This window comes from Mustela putorius, unplaced genomic scaffold (genome assembly GCF_011764305.1).
Source record: "Mustela putorius furo isolate JIRA1106 unplaced genomic scaffold, ASM1176430v1.1 tig00000228_pilon_pilon_pilon, whole genome shotgun sequence".
NCBI lineage: Eukaryota > Metazoa > Chordata > Mammalia > Carnivora > Mustelidae > Mustela > Mustela putorius.
The window spans coordinates 25,239,531-25,256,262 of record NW_025421322.1 but is presented as its reverse complement, the minus strand read 5'-3'; the positions used below and the strand labels follow the sequence as shown (position 1 = coordinate 25,256,262).

General features: G+C 39.8%; 1 protein-coding gene across 2 annotated transcripts in view; it reads right to left on the bottom strand.

The window, feature by feature from the left end:
* The window catches only part of FAM91A1 (family with sequence similarity 91 member A1), a 43,415-nt gene that overhangs the window by 15,764 nt on the left and 10,919 nt on the right, over window positions 1-16,732 (bottom strand). For both annotated transcript variants that reach the window (XM_004743520.3, XM_045078104.1), the window contains exons 7-17: window positions 16,518-16,608; window positions 16,045-16,107; window positions 12,014-12,120; window positions 11,470-11,508; window positions 10,874-10,986; window positions 10,329-10,444; window positions 9,438-9,550; window positions 9,022-9,108; window positions 6,150-6,282; window positions 1,937-2,085; window positions 63-197 (exon numbers count right to left, since the gene is read on the bottom strand). In XM_004743520.3, the coding sequence (XP_004743577.1) occupies window positions 63-197; window positions 1,937-2,085; window positions 6,150-6,282; window positions 9,022-9,108; window positions 9,438-9,550; window positions 10,329-10,444; window positions 10,874-10,986; window positions 11,470-11,508; window positions 12,014-12,120; window positions 16,045-16,107; window positions 16,518-16,608 (1,146 nt within the window). The remainder of the gene's footprint in view (window positions 1-62; window positions 198-1,936; window positions 2,086-6,149; window positions 6,283-9,021; window positions 9,109-9,437; window positions 9,551-10,328; window positions 10,445-10,873; window positions 10,987-11,469; window positions 11,509-12,013; window positions 12,121-16,044; window positions 16,108-16,517; window positions 16,609-16,732) is intronic.

Genomic DNA, 16,732 nt, shown 5'->3' with positions numbered 1-16,732 from the left:
TACCAAATTCTACCCTCCTCACAAATATAGAGAAAAAAAAAGACACACTTCGCACAACATACCTGGAATATATCTGGCAGTTTTCGAAGCCTTGTACCTTTGGACAGTAGAAGAGATGGTGGTCCTTGCCCAGTGATGTAGTAAATGTACAGTTTAAACCAGACAGAACTGACTTCTGGGATAGCTGGTCCAATATGCTGGAATCACAAAACAGGGAAGATAAAGTTGTAATACTTAATGAAAGCAGACACATCTCAAAAGGGACCAAAAATGAAGTCTTGCAAATAGGTAATGCCTCACATTGATGTTAACTGCTATTATCCCTATGAAAATAAACTTCAAATGCTCCATTCAAACAGTTTCAATCTTACCCTAGAACTGAGAAAGCACATCTTAACACAACTGGGAGAATGGACTCTGGAGCAGAACCAAGGTTTGAATCTTGGCTTTGTCCCCTAAGCTATATCATCTTAAGAAGCTCACTATAACTCTCTGTACCTCACTTTGCTCTTCTGTAATGTGGCGAATAAAATATCTACTTTGTAAAGACACCGTAAGATTGTTCCAAAAGGTTTAAAACAGCACCTGTCATCTAATAAGCTCTATTTCAAAGTGCCAGTTACTGTCATTAATCACATGTGATTTTTCACAAAAGGAACTAGCGAAACTTTCATCCATCTTCAGTTCATGGATTCCTACTAGGCCTAGAAGTCATGTCACAGAATGGGAGAAAGTGTGTATATAGAGTTGCAGGGGGAGCACACAAAGAATTATTTTTTTAAAAACTGGCAAATGCTAACCTATAACCACTCCTACTGGATAGAGGACAAATTTGGGGCTGCGTGAGGCATGCTCACTAAGGCAGCTAGAAGAGCATATAAATATCAAGCTTGTACCAGGATCCCTTCCTTTCTTCTACACTAGTAACCTCGCACATTTAGGGGACTAGGCAGGATGAAGCACTAAGAACAGCAACATGATCCCCGCTCTCTGAAAACGGTACAGGCCACAATGTCCTTGCTAAGCATACAAATAAACAACTGATTTATGTTTAAAAAGAGAGCAGTAATGTTCATAAGTCAATTGTGAGACATCCAGAGTTCTAGCTTTCAAGCAGTCTTTCCTTTCCGGTTTATTTAGCAATCGTAGCTCCACTTCTAAGACACTTTATTTTTCCAAATTAAATTGACTTTATCCCTGCGGGCAATCCAGGCTTCCTTCATAGAGCATCCAGAACATTCCCTTTAAAATAGCGCAGTCATCATCGTGGCGCCCGAGTGGCTCCATTGGTTGAGCGTCTGACTCTTGGTTTCGGCTCGGGTCAGGATCTCAGGATCTGAGACTGAGCCCTGTGTTGAGCTCTATATTCAGTGCAGAGTCTGCTGGAGATTCTCTCTCCCCTCCTGCCCCTCTCCCCACTCATACTCATGCTCTCTCAAATAAATAAATAAAATCTTTAAAAAACAGTAATAAGGGGTGCCTGCATGGCTCAGTGGGTTAAAGGCTCTGCCTTCGGCTCAGGTCATGATCCCAGGGTCCTGGGATTGAGGCCCACATCGGGCTCTCTGCTCAGCAGGGAGCCTGCTTCCTCCTCCTTCTCTGCCTGCTTCTCTGTCTACTTGTGATCTCCCTGTCAAATAAATAAATCTTTAAAAAAAAAAAAAACAGTAATAAAGTAAAACACTGCCTTCATCAAGAAAACATCAATGTGTCCCAAATCATCAGATGAAACGTGAATAAAACATACCAACTCTATGTCATAAACTGAACATATTACAACAGCATAAAATACAAAACTGCTTTCTGAGTTACTGGTGTTAGCATGTGGCATCTGCAAATTGAGAAATAACATGATCAAACCGGTAAACCTCTTCTTCAAGTCACCACAGGGAAGGGTGAAATGACAGCACTCGCCATGCTCCAAGTGGCTCTTTACCTGAGGGGTACAGCTGCTCACAGGCCGGATTTCATTGGTGAGAGGAGCCATGGACACGAGCAGTGTGTAATTTTTGTTTAGCACTCGGCTGCACGTTGCAGGGTCCAAACCAAGAAGGCTCTCACAGCGTAAGAGATCCAGAGGAAAACCTGGATGACGAGCAAGCGTACAGGGAGGATGAAAGACTGACAGGGTGGAAGAGCAATGTCTAAGACAAACACCGCTAACCGTCCTGGTGGTTCAACACCCTTCCAATAGACAGAGTATCTCTATTCATAGTGCCAAATTCCCTCAGAAACCACGAAGACCCTTTAGGAGTTAAAGCTAACACTCTTTATTCCCTGATCTAGAAAGATAACCGTCTACTGGGGTTTTATGGGGCTACTCCCTTTTATATTAGAGATACGTGTTTGCTCTACCTCACTTCCTCTCCATCTCCAGCCGTTCCCAGGAGGTGGCATATTATGAAGACATACAGGCCACAAAAAAGCTGTGGCCTGGCGTCCCCCAATTTCCAATTTCTGCAAAGAGTTTCATGGCCAAGTTCTGAATTTGGTATAGGAATGAGAGTTCTCATTAACAATACGGGCCCAACACTGCTGGTCCATAAAGCAGGAAGTCCCTCGGCATGTAAAAGATTTTCAGTGTTCCCATACTAGAACCCTTTCAGAAAATTCCAGTCCTATTCATTCTCTTAAAAAGATAGAGAAGGCTGAAAGAAACACCAGGAGACCAAGTTAGTTCATCTCCCCCTCAAGCAAGAATGAATCAAAAAACATATGGCCTGCTGGAAGGGCCCAGAAGCATTTGGCACAACTAGTACCAGGACTTTGCTCTTGAATACCATGTTCTAATAAAAGAAAACTGGCTCCTGGGAGAAAAGGTTGATTCCAAGACTGGGACAGAAGAATAAGAGAAGACAGTTTTGCCAGAAAGTAAAGAACTGCCCCAAATGTAAGAATTGTTTTAAAAAATGGAGGCATGGCACAAGGAAACTGGAGGCAGCTTGAAAGGAATCCTACTGGCAAAACTGTAGACAACCATAGCACACAAGTAATTGAGAGAGAACAGTGACTAATTATAAGCCATTGAAAAAAACAGAAATTCATCAATCCATACTGAGAATATAAAAAAATGCTCAGTCCCAAATGTTATCGGAAGAACTGGAGTTGGAAAAAAAATGATCAATTTATAACCATCACAGACAAGAATGGTTCAGGCAGGACCAACACTGGATGCTCCATCCGGGGGAGATACTGACGAGCAGCAGGTGATGTGCGCAGTCTCAGAGTACCTGTCCACAGACTACTGAGTCGCTGCACAAGGGGAGAATACTTAACTGTGTAGTAGAATAACCAAAAACACATTAACTGGGTGATCAAAATTAGTATCACAAAGGGGGCGGACAGGAATCCCATGCCTCCGGATGTCATACCCTTAGAAGAACATGACATTACTTAGGTAATACTCTGGACTTGAGTGCATGACCTGAACCTAATCACAACAAAACATTCCACACACCCAACGTGAAGAACTTTCTAGTAAAACTAACAAAAAGAGACTATGTTCTTAAAAAAATAATAATGTCGTAAAGGACAAAAAAAGGTTACAGACTTGTTCCAGAATAAAGGAGATAAAGAAGACATGACAATTTAATGTAGTACTGGATCTTAAACTAGATCCTGCATTTGAGGGGGAAAATGTTATTAAGGACATTACTGGGTCATTACTGATAAACTGGAATATGAGTTACTGTAGCAATTAACCTTCTGAAGATGATGTCAGAGACGAGCCCTATTCTTAAGAAACATCCCCTGAATAATTCTGTGGACAAAGATCATGGTACACAACTTACTCCCAAATTCTGGGTTCGAAGTAATTATACTATTCTTAAATTCTTAAAACTTTTTTGTATATTTGAGGTATTTTCAAATAAAATGTTGCTAATGGAGGAGAGCAAGTCATAGACATCAGGAAGAGCATCTGTTGCACACAGCCAGCAAACAAGGTGGCAGGGGGAGGGGGAGAAGACAGATCTGGCTGGAGCCAGATGGGAGGTTCATTTTGAAGGAAAACAAGAGCTAAGCAGGTGGCGTAGGAAAAGGAGAGAAGGGGCAAAGTTCTATGAAGACTAGAGAAAGGGCCCCTGGGCGGCTCAGATGGTTAAGTGTCTGCCTTCGGCTCAGGTCATGATTCCAGAGTCCTGGGCTCAAGCCCCGCATTGGGCTCTCTGCTCAGTGGGGAGTCTGCTTCTCCCTCTGCCCCTCCTCCCATTTGCTCTTGCTCTTTCTCTCTTTCTCAAAAAATTAAACCTTTACAAAAAGACTAAAGAAATTTATGCTTGGCTACATACAAGAAATCAAGAACAAATTTAATAAAACTGAGAAATCAGTTATGAGTGGAAAAAATGTCAGATAAAAAATCTTAGTGAGGAAAGACTAAACAATGAAAGCTCTACCTGGTACCAAAAACAGTCCACTATCAAATCAACCTCACGAGTTACAATAATACTTAACTACTTTCATACAGATAAGGTTTGGGTTTTTCATTCAATTTAACTTTCTGATTCATAGACCATTCATGGTGAAAAACACAGTTTAGTCCAGACTACTAAGCAACAGATTGTTTAGGAATAAATCAACAAATAGTTTAATGTTCAAGAGAAGATAATAAACGAGATAGAGCAAAAAAATTTTTTTTGAAGAAACATGGACTTAAGTCCCATGTCTTCCACTGACTAATCCATACAGGACAAATGGGCAGAAGATTTGACCAAAACAAGCTAATTTCTCTACCTATAAAATGAGTTACATTTGACTGGTCACCAGCACTAACATTCCTGGACACTAAAATGTGCAGGAAAGGATGGTATATTTCAAGATGGCTATGACAGAGTATTACAAATATTCTAATCCATTACCTCCCTAAGTCCCTAAAAAGTCCTAGTAATTTCAGGATTTTTACATACAAAGACATCTTCAAGATAGTGCTCCTCATTGCTTAGGTCACATGATCTACCTGGTAGCCAAAAAATGGTTACCATTAACGAATGCCTATGAATAAGTGCTTTGGCCTCTTGGCACTTGGTGACTTAATACTCAGTCGCAACTATTTATGAACAATCTCAGAAAGAACCCCAGCATGAAATCAGTCCTAATTGTGCTAAAGCAGAACTCTGACCCTGACATACTACAGCTGCAGAAGCCAGTCACCAGGATCTGAGTGTGTCCGGCTTCACTCAGCTCAACTACCCAGTGTCTCTGTCCTCATCTCCATGACCACTTTTGTAAAGTGACAACTGATTCTGTTCTTAAATGCTCAAATTGAGCTGAAAAGAAAGTCAGGTGCTGGTGAAAGAAGTCGAATGTAACTGGGTATGACTCAGAAACCACTGGTTCCCGGCCAGAAAAACAGAACTTTTAAGTAAATGAAAGAAATGAGTGAAATTCAATGTTCTCATGGTGCTAAGAATTCATGGAGTTCTGAGACGCAGCTCCTGTGAATGAGCGAGGACGGGACCCGAATGCTCTTCCCTGGTGCCCACGCCGTGCCATCTTTTTAAAAACATGCATTCCTGGGTGGCAATGCCCTCCTTAGGACCTACTATCCGTTCTACCACAGCCTGGGAACCCCTCCCCGCGCCCCCCCACCCACCCATCCCACACCCGAGAGTGCACACCAGGGCACGAGCCACATCAGGGTTCATCACAGATTAGAACTGCCACTGCCTTCTTTCTTTTACTCTTTAACAAGGTTTTCTGTTCTCTTTTTTAATTTTTTAAGTAAAATACTTCAGTAAGTATTACAACAGCACTTCAATCGGAAACTCCTGTTTATTCCTGTCCTACAATGGGATCCTGCCTTCAGGAAATAGTATGCTTCCTAAATCACTACATTTTGGCTTTGTTCACACCTCAACCCGAGGCCTGTTCTACATGCCAGCCACTTAAGTTAACGCTCCAACCGTTTTTGTAGGTACTAAGCACACTCAGATACTACAAATGTCAGTGGCACAGGAGAAAGGAGAAAAGGTAAAATAAGAAAGAGCTGACAAGCAAAGGAAGTCACAAAACAAGCCTCTAGTTGCAAATTCAACATGCTGTCTACACTAAATGCATTAAGCGATGATTAAATAAGGGAGCATGACCTGTTTAATTTCTTAGAAAGAAGTTCCATGGGGTCATGTCTTCAAAATCAAGTACATTTATCATACCGTAATTCGGTTGGTCTGGCTGTGCAGTTTGCGCAACTAGGTCTTTATTATGACGCAGAAACAATATTGTGTTTCTCAGAGTGAGTGCATGATCGAAGTATCTCTGTGCTTCTCCTTCACCAGTGCTCTGAACCTAAACCGAGAAAATAAATTTTGCAGTATCACTCTCAAACCATTCATCCTAATACACAATAACCATATAGTACAGACATCAGAACATTATTAAGAATCAGTAAATCAAAAATTTGCCCAGGCAATACTGAGACAAATCTTAACTTTAATCTCAGTTGAGTTTCCACTTGAATACATCTTTAAAGATGACAGAAATTATCCTAGCAAGTAAAACTAACAATTTGAAGCAACCAAATAATGCTATATTATTCTATTACATATGTTTTATCTCCCACGTATGATTCAAATAGGGTGCTTAAAAAAAAAAAATCTAAGATCTATTTTCTGCTTCATCCAGAAAGTACTCCAATCCATGGTCTCCAATTATGCTTCTAATTCCTGTCACTATGTCCCCCATTCTGCATCACTGGCTGCAAGGGACAATGGAGAATGAGATTCAACATCGCTGTTTCCACACTACTGAATATACAGCTTAAATTCATTCGAAAAGGATTCACTGAATCCCTTTGATGTGCTAGGTATGATCCGTCTAGGATGTAGGGACAGAACAGCGGACAAAACCCCTGTGCTCACTGGCCTTACGTTTTAACGCATGCTCTTCTGACACTGAGTCAGGTGCTTCTTTAACATGTAAAAATACATACATCCTAGAAACAACAAAGGAAACGGACAAAAGGACAGGTCTACAAGAGGAATGACTAAATTAGATTGGCATTTAAAAATAAGATCAACTGGGGCGCCTGGGTGGCTCAGTTAAGTGTTGGCCTTCGGCTCAGGTCATGACCCCAGGGTCCTGGGATCGAGTCCTGAGTCAGGCTCCCTGCTTTGAGGAGAGCCTGCTTCTCCCTCTTCTCTGCCCCTTCCCCTGTTCATGTTCTCTCTCTCTCTCACTCGCTCACTCTTTCTCAAATAAATAAAATCTTAAAAAAAAATTAACCAACTAAGCTTAATCAGGACGAGGCTTCTTAAAAAATAGCTAAGAAACTACTTTTAATGACTAAACTTCACACTAAAAGGCCTTCCCAAAAATGGCTAGGTGGCATAAAACGATACAGATATATAAAAAATAAAGTGATCTTCTAATTTGCTATACGTGATAAAAGACTAGTTGAGGTGAGAAAAATAAAAATCAAGAAAAGAGAACTTAAAATGTCTTAGAAAACAGGGGCGCCTGGGTGGCTCAGTGGGTTGAGACCCTGCCTTCGGCTCGGGTCATGATCTCAGAGTCCTGGGAATGAGACCTACATCAGGCTCTCTGCTCAGCAGGGAGCCTGCTTCCCCCTCTCTCTCTGCCTGCCTCTCTGCCTACTTGTTATCTCTCTCTGTCAAATAAATAAAATCTTTTGAAAAAAAGGATCTCAGAAAACAAAAAAAATTTATTGGCAAAAAAAATGATACACATACATTAGAAATGGGATTAACACGATACTAAAAGCATTGAGGGAATAATGGATGTATAAAGGTAAAAATGAAAGATCAATTAATTGCAAAGGATTATCTCAAATATAATTCTGCACTATCAAACTAAAAATCCTATGGAGAAGAGGGAAAAAAATTTTTTAAATATCAATATATTAAATATATTTTTAAATATATTGTTTTTTATAAATATAAAAAAAATTTTTTAAATATAAAGAAACTAATGGAATCATCAAAAATCCTCTAAGTAAAACATTTAATATACAGAGTTCATCACTGAAGCACAAAAGGTACCAAAATTATTAGTCAAGGAGGAGACTCAGCAAACAAACTATTGGCATAAACAGATAACAAAAAAACAAACAAAAAAAGACAAAAATAAAAAACCCAGGGAATGGAAAAACCAGGAAAGGGCAATCAAGATTTAGAGCTAAGGACAAATTGGGCTATTTTCATGTAGGGGAAAAGGTGCCTAAGAGCAGCTATGGCTAAAGTCTTCAAGATGCTAACGGGGCTAGTGAGAGTGGACATAAATACGGTACCCGTGGACGCTGCTCCAGATTTAAGACAAGGGGAACAAAAACTTTAAATAAAACTGCTGAAGAGGAGATCTTAGACAGTCATATCAAAGGAAAAAACAAACAAAACCAAAGGCTATTTTAGAAAAATGTAATTTAAAAACTTACATTGACTAATTATTTCTATACCCCATTTCATTTTTTTTTAAAGATTTTATTTATTTATTTGACAGGCAGAAATTACAAGTAGGCAGAGATGCAGGCAGAGAGAGAGAGGAGGAAACAGGCTCCCCGCTGAGCAGAGAGCCCGATGCGGGGCTCGATCCCAGGGCTCTGGGATTATGACCTGAGCCAAAGGCAGAGGCTTTAACCCACTGAGCCACCCAGGCGCCCCTCATTTTTTTTTTTTTTTTTAAGATTTTATTTGACATACAGCTAGCGAGAGAGAGCACAAGTTGGGGGGCGGCAGGCAGAGGCAGAAAGCAAGGAGCCCTATGCGGGGTTCAATCCCAGGTCCCCAGGATTATGACCTGAACCAAAGGCAGATGCTTAACTGACTGAGCCGCCCAGGGGCTCTCCTATACCACATTTCATTAAACCGAATCATGCTAAGTGAGAGGTAAGGTCCAAAAACCACTTTGAAAATCACAAAATCAAATTCATCCACTCAGTATTTTTAAGTGTAAATGACTGTTACAGTAAAGATGGGGAATGAGGCAGACACCAAAAATCGACACAATCGGTATCAAGCAAGGAACAGCACCAAACATCATGAGATCCCGTGACGAGCACTCCAGACTCACCTTTTCCAGTTCTAGAAGAAAGCTGTCCAGAGACTCGTCTGAGAGTTTACCAACTTCGAACATGGTAACTGCATGGCTTTTCAAGTTCTGGCGTAAAGGAACAAAAACAAAAAAACTAAAATGGAACTTAAAACCTTCTACAAGTCTATTATGAATAAGTTCTAATTTTCTCTTTTTAAAATGAAACAGAACATTTCATATTTCTATTATGCCTTCCAATAAAAACAAAGGTGATGAGGCGCAAGGCTAACTGTCACTAAAAAGTTACCACGCTCCTCCACGGAATATAAAACAAGACGGTTGGCATTTTGTGTTTTCAGGAATAAATCCAGTACTTAAAAAAAAGATCTCAAAGCATGAACTATTTTACATCTAATCTTTAAACACTGTAATATTTAAACAAGAACTGGACTTACTGGTGAAAGATTTCCCATCATTAAAAAGGCAGTAAGAGTTGAGTCGAACAGAAACGCAATGCGCTTTGTATATCCTGTAGATAAACTCAAACTGCTTACACTGGCTGTGTCCGCTGGAACAAAAAAAAAAATCATAATTTAAAATCGAGTAAATGAAAATTTTTCTTTGCCCACCATTTGGAATGAGAAAGAACTGCATTTCAACTTGATTTAATAATTCAAAAGTATGTAACTATTAGTAACTTTATAGTTCTAGGAGGCCCTAATCCTACCTCTCTCCAACCAAAGAAAGTCAAAAAAAAAAAAAACTTTTAAGTACTCACTTTTGTGGTGTTTCTTGAAAGCCAGTAATAAACCAAGACTTGGTAACTGTCAGAACACTTAAGACTGGCTAGCCTGACCTCTTCAGACAAGTCACCTGGCTCCGCTAAGAGCCTGGGGTAAGAATAGGGCTACACTGCACTCCTCTCCCCCCGCCCCAACATAAAACCACACGCAGCCCCTCACGCACTGCGCTCTCTTTGCCTCCCTTTGTGCCTGGCCCATGCTGAGGCCTTCCCTCACTCACCAGCTGGCAAGCTCTTAGTCGTTCTTAGCCCAATTATCATCTCCTCCATGAAGGCTTCCCAAATCTCTAGACAAGAAAGCTCTTTCTCTTTGCTCCCCACAAGCACCAAAACACTTCTCACACTGTTGTGGTTTTTGTGATTACACTACCTTCCCTCTCCCTAGACTTATTCTCAGAAGGACAGTGCCACATTCAATGCCCAGCATACCGCTAAGGACTCGAACACTGCACATCAAATGAACAGTATCAAGAACAAAGCCGAGTTCGCTCTGTGAGTGTCTGCATAGACACAAGGCGTCTCTATACCCTGAGGGGCTGCTAACCCGGATCTTCTTGACTATTGGTGTCCGTGTCGGTAGCTGATGAAACTTCCTGCGCGGGACTCCTGCTTTCCCCTCCATCCCACGACAGCAGCATCTTCTGTGGGTCTAAGGTACTCCTATGAATGAAGAACCCAGCCATGTTTTACAAATCATATACATCTTAGCTTATACTGTGCTACTGAAGTCAGCACTCAAATTGTGAATACCCACCCAGTCCCGTCTTATGTTCAAGCCCCAAACGGAGACGTAGCCCCAAAATGCTCTGCCCACATACAGCAATTATTCTTAACCAAGACCCATGGGCAGGCTCCAGGGAGTGTGAGAACTCTTTGCAGCTGTTTATAAAATACCGTATGTACTTTCCTCTGGGGAAAGCATTCTTGTTCTCATCAGATTCTAAAAACCATTTATCACACAAAAGATTAAATACCACTAACAGGCAGCATTCACCTCAATGGACAGGTTGATAAGTAAAATTTTTGTACACAGAGCAATGTTTTTTTCAAAAGGAAACTCTAATATCTCAGACTGAATAAATGAATTACTTTAATCTGTTTACAGATGGAACATTCCTCCACGATGAATGAAGCTGATCCAAATTTATTACTTGTCCCTTCTTATGGGCAAAGCCCAATCGGCAATACATTGAAACAGCATTCTGAAATAATATAAAGAAGTTAGCATTTAAAATAAACCAGACATCAGACTATTTGTAGAGATAAAGTGATCCCTGAACACTTTTATGCCACCAGAAAAAAACATTTTTCAGTAGGCCTGCTCCTCCCCTAAGGTGTTCACAGATGTGGAAGAGAGAGTACTTCCAATTCTCTGGCCTGGCACTCTTTCAGATGCAGCAGCAGAAGAGGGTGCTTTCAGTGGCCTCATCATGAGACACTGATCGAGCAGCTTCTTGCACGCGCAGGAGCGTGAGTGTGGGCTTTCACTCCCAGCGTGGAATACTGCTTCAGCGCCCTTACCTTGGTCTTTTCGATCTTTGCAGATACCCCCTTTACTGTCCTCACTCCCCTGCACAGCCAATAAGAATCTCACTGTGTCTATTTCTCAGTAGCTTATCAAGACAAAAGTTTATAATAAAAGCCATTCAGTACTTATAAATAAAAAGAGTATAAAAATTATATACCTTAACCAAGGATAAGTCTATTTCAAGGACATTTGCAAGCTAGAAAATAAAAACAAAAAAATTATTTACACTCCTAGAATTATCAATATTATACAGTTGTAATAAACAAGTGAACCATAACCAGCAAAATTTTAAATTATGAATAATTAAAAGACTCAATATATTAATTCTGAAATCAGAACTTTCTTCTTTCCTTATGTCTAAGTAGCACAAATCCAGATAGTGACCATAAGGATGGAAGGTTCTTTCCTCTTTAGTCTCTTTTAAAATAAGAAAATGCTTATATCAATCAACAGTCTGCAATCCTTTTACCAACAATTATATTAAGTTATTTACCAAATTATATTATTTACTAAAGTTATTATGTATATACAGAAAGTAACTCCAGAATTGTGACTTAAGTATATTAATGGTCTATGACCTACCCATGCATATTGACTCTGAAAACATTTTAACCTTATCATTAAATAACTTTATCTACTTTACACAAATGTATTTTATAATCTTGAGGTTAAGTTCGTTCATAAGACATTGTCACACTTACCTCCGCAACATTAGTATGCTCATCTATGGAAACAAATATCTTATAGAGTAGAGTTTCAAAATAATCCCCTTGCACCCGATTCATTACAAAACCTTCAAGAGGAGGAACTAAAACAAAACAGACTTTTATCAGTGATTCAATTTTATAAAACAAGAAAGCATATGCAAATACCCATTCAAAAAGGGAAACCTCTACCTTAGGGACTAAATTCAGTTTTTGATTTATTTTATCTACTCCACAGCAAGTTTTCTAAAACCCCCAAAGTTAAGGCCATCTACAACCCCATCTACACAGAGGACTCTGACAGTAGAGCACAAATCCTACAAAGAGTAACCCCAGGGAACTGTCAGCATTACTGAGGCAGAGGAAGTGCTGGAGGACATGAACTGGGTAGAAAGGCAAGGGGACTGGGGCTGCTTTGGAATGGGGAAGGCTTCAATGGGTGTGTTTTAATGCCTTACAGATAGCAGGGGTGACTGGGCTAAAGCAGAAAAGCAGGAGACCAGGTGTGCTATACAAAGACCAGGTGAACGGAGAGCACTGACTGCCTTTCTCCCATCATTCCTGCTCCATCCTGAGAAGAAAGGAAATTTATCTGCAGGACCGCCACTTTTACCAGCAATCACTAGTCTGTGTCCTCCTCAGTGGCCTCAGGGGGAAGAAAGGCAAGACTTTCTTGAGCACAGGAGGCAGCCCAGTGGCGGCTGTCCACCCAAAGATGTACTCACGCTCATTTCTCTCCATCTCTTTGGTCCAGACACTCTAATCCAATTTACTAGGGCACTCTGCCCAGCTGATAATGAAGAGGTACTGTGCCTTCCTTTAACATTCCCTAAAATGCACCCTAAATGTGCACCCTGGGAAGGAAGAGTGCCTAAGCCAACAAAGGGTCTGAGTATCCCTGTGTCCCCTGACCCTAATACCATCTAACTGCACCCAAAACCTAAGTTATTCCTAAAAGAGAAATCAGACAAAATTTAAGTGGTCAAAATGAAGGCACTACGAAAAAAAATCACACTGTACATTTCAGGCCAGATTATTCACTTTCCAGAACTGGCTCAAGTCACTTTGTAAGTTAGTGTTACCCATGGTTCCCATCAACCAAATACTTTAAGGATCCCGGGTTTCTCTTTACAAGTATTTTAGAACCTCATATTCATACCATTCATTCTTTTCCTACACTATCAATTGTGGGAATAACAACAAACGGATACTGAGCACATGTTAAGTGCCACACTATAGTACACAATTTCATCTAATCCTCTTAACCTCCTAAGACATTCAACGCTATACCCCTGTAGTGTAGAGAAGAAAAATCAAGACACTTAAGTGGTTAAAAATACACAATTTACATCTAGACAAAAAGAACAATGTAACTCTACATGATGAGATACTGCAGAGTCTCCCAATACATACTAAGTTTAAAAAAACGGAGTACGAACTACAACACACCATCTGGGTAAAACTAAAGCCATAGAAAAAGGACATGTATATACATGTCTATGTGCTGAGCACACTTTTGGGAAGATAAACAAGAAACTTAACAGTGGCCCCTGAGAGAGAAACTGGGTGGCCAGACACAGGGGTCAGAGGTATATGTTTTTATACTCTTTTATAAATTTAGAATTTAATAACTTAACACTGCCTACTCAAAAATATGTTGGTGGGGGGAGGACAAGCTCACATATACAGGGACCAAGACTGGTGGCTGCCAGAAGTAGGGGGGAGGGGTGTAAAAGGAGTAAAAACGTACAAACTTTGAATTATAAACTAAGTAAGTCCTAGGGATGTAACTTATAGCATAACAACTAGTTAGTAATGTTGCCCTGCATATCTAAAAATGGTTAAAAGAGTAGATCTTGGGGTGCCTGGGTGGCTCAGGGGGTTTAGCCTCTGCCTTCGGCTCAGGTCACGATCTCAGGGTCCTGGGATGGAGCCCTGCATCAGGCTCTCTGCTCAGCAGCGAGCCTGCTTCCCCCCCTTTCTGCCTATCTGCCTACTTATGATCTCTCTCGCTCCCCCTCTCTCTGTCAAATAAATAAATAAAACCTTAAAAAAAAAAAAAAGAGTAGGGGTGCCTGGGTGGTTCAGTGGGTTAAAGGCTTTGCCTTCAGCTCAGGTCATGATCCCAGCATCTGGGGATTGAGCCCCATATCAGGCTCTCTGCTCAGCAGGGAGCCTGCTTCCCTTCCTCTCTCTCTGCCTATTTGTGATCTCTGTCAAATAAATAAATAAATTCTTAAAAAAAAAAGTTCCAGCTACAGGTTTGGATTTGTATGACAAAGGTTTTTAAGAATTTTTAGACTATTTCTATATGTATCTTAAAAGTATTCTATTCAAGCTTAACAGAAATCTAGAAAGCTGTAAATGAAAGGGGAGCCATAAACCAAGCAAGTATACGGTATGACGATGCACTAAATCCATTTTAACAACAAACCCCTTCGTGACTACTCTATTTATCCAGTTTATCTGTCCCACCATCATACTCCTTGTTTTGTTGAGACAGAGATGAAATGCTTTCTCTGAAATCAACTTCAGTGTCTCGTGCTAAATTTGATGGCCTCCATCTTGTCAAACTGCTTTCCTTTCACAGGTTATTCCAAATTAGGGAACATCCCATGTTCCATGGCGAGAAGGAGGATATATTCAGCACTTGTAAGAGCATGAGTCTATCTGTACCAACAGAACTTGCTAGATCCTAAGAAAAGCCTGGCAGAACACATCTCTGTAACAGTGTAGCCATCCACTTGGCCCTTCTTGGACCACACCTTGCAGATGCACTTAGTGATAATGTGAGTCAGTGTTCAAACACTCAGTCAACAGGGACTGAAATGAACCAATCAAAAACCAATCTTTTTAGGAGATTCTCAAATGAGTCAACATTAGTTTACTGATGAGAGTAAAGACTAGAATAACACATAATGCTTTCCTATTTTCTCACAGTGACAGGAAACCACTAACAGCCCATCCTCCAGAAATAATTTCCTTGTCAAAACCTTTCGAACTGTAAAACTAATTATTTTATTTGTTTTAGTGTTATAGCAGCAATTCTACAAAGCAGAATTAGTATTTCATTGCTTTTTGGTTGTCCTTCCAAACTGAAAATAGAATTCATGTATGCACATGGTTCAAAATCCACTCTTAAAGAACACTGACACATGCTAACACAAATAAAGGTCAGGACACACGACAACATGATAAACCTGTCCAGATTCAACATGGATAGGAGGGAGTATTCTTGTCATAAGCCGCTATCATCGCTCAATAGTTAGTAGCAAAGTCATTCCCTGGCAATTTTTGACATTTTATATTTGATTACACAATCATTAAATATCTTAGTTTGAGGAAAGATACTAACAAACCAGAACAATAGCTGAAAGATGTGCTGGAAAACATACCTTAACATATAACCTAAATACAGTGTAAGAAATCTAACCTAGAGAAGAAAAGCTCCACTGTGTTCAAGGATGTTAACCACATCACTATCCTAGCAAGAAAAGTGTAAGTAACCTCAATAACCAGCAACAGGTTAATACACTGATACATCCACCAGAAAATACACAAGGGCTTTAACAGCGGTTTAACTTGGGAATGGGTGAAGGAGAAAGGGAGGAGTAGATAAAGTCAAGAAAGACAATAGTGACACAAAAAAATAAGACAGGCACACAGAGTAAAAGTATCAAATGACAGGACTGAACATCTATAAAACCAGTTATGCACTGAACAAAGAGTAAAAGGACAAATCTGTAAAATCATTAAGTTGACTTGGGATGTGAGAAATTTATTTCTGATTTCCATTATTTTAACATTATGTGTACAACAATGTGAAGATAAAAATAAGGAATTTAAGTAAAACACATTGCAATGTGCTACCATGTAACAAAGGAGAAATGTCTTCCTCTGAGAAATTCTATTATTGCAGATCTCAGAATGGTATGAGTCTAATCTGTTAGGGTGACAGATGTGATATACGCAATGCCCAGGACCTAGTAACCACTGAAAAATAGCAGAAAACACCAGCACATACTTACCCGCTATACAACTGTCATCAGATATTGGGACATCCAGATAAATAAATCCTTTATTATATAAGCCTACGGAAGCAAAGGTATTTGTTTTAGGTGGAACACTAAACCACAATACATTTAAAACAAAACAAAACAGATTCCTGATTTTCTATAAAGATCCTTACAACTGAATGCTAGGTGAAGGAGAAAAAAAGGAAACAGAAGAGGAAAAGAACCGAAGTTTTCAAAACTGTTTTCTTCATGTGCTCAGAACCAGAGAAATATCCTTACAACTCATCTGTATAAATTTCTAGTGTATGTGAATAACATGAATGAAAGCCACACAGGGAAACAATGGACCAAAGTCACAGCTCAAACAACAACATGCCTTAGTAAATAGTACCATGTGTATCTAACTGATAAAAATTTCTATTAATTGCTGATGGTTTAGAACAAGTCTTTATGTTGACAAAAGACCGTTTCTACTAACCACTTACTATGTACTACATTGTAATCAAGTGATCCAGAGAGCTGAGGGCCCGCGTCGATGATCTTATCAATAGCGCATTTCTCAGGCAAAGTGCATATCTAAGAAGAGCAAAATATTTTCAATTAAGTTCGATCCAAAGTAATTCAGAAGTCTCCTGAAATCATGTTTAAAATTGAATGATTATTACGATTATGATTACTATATATGATTATATATTATTAC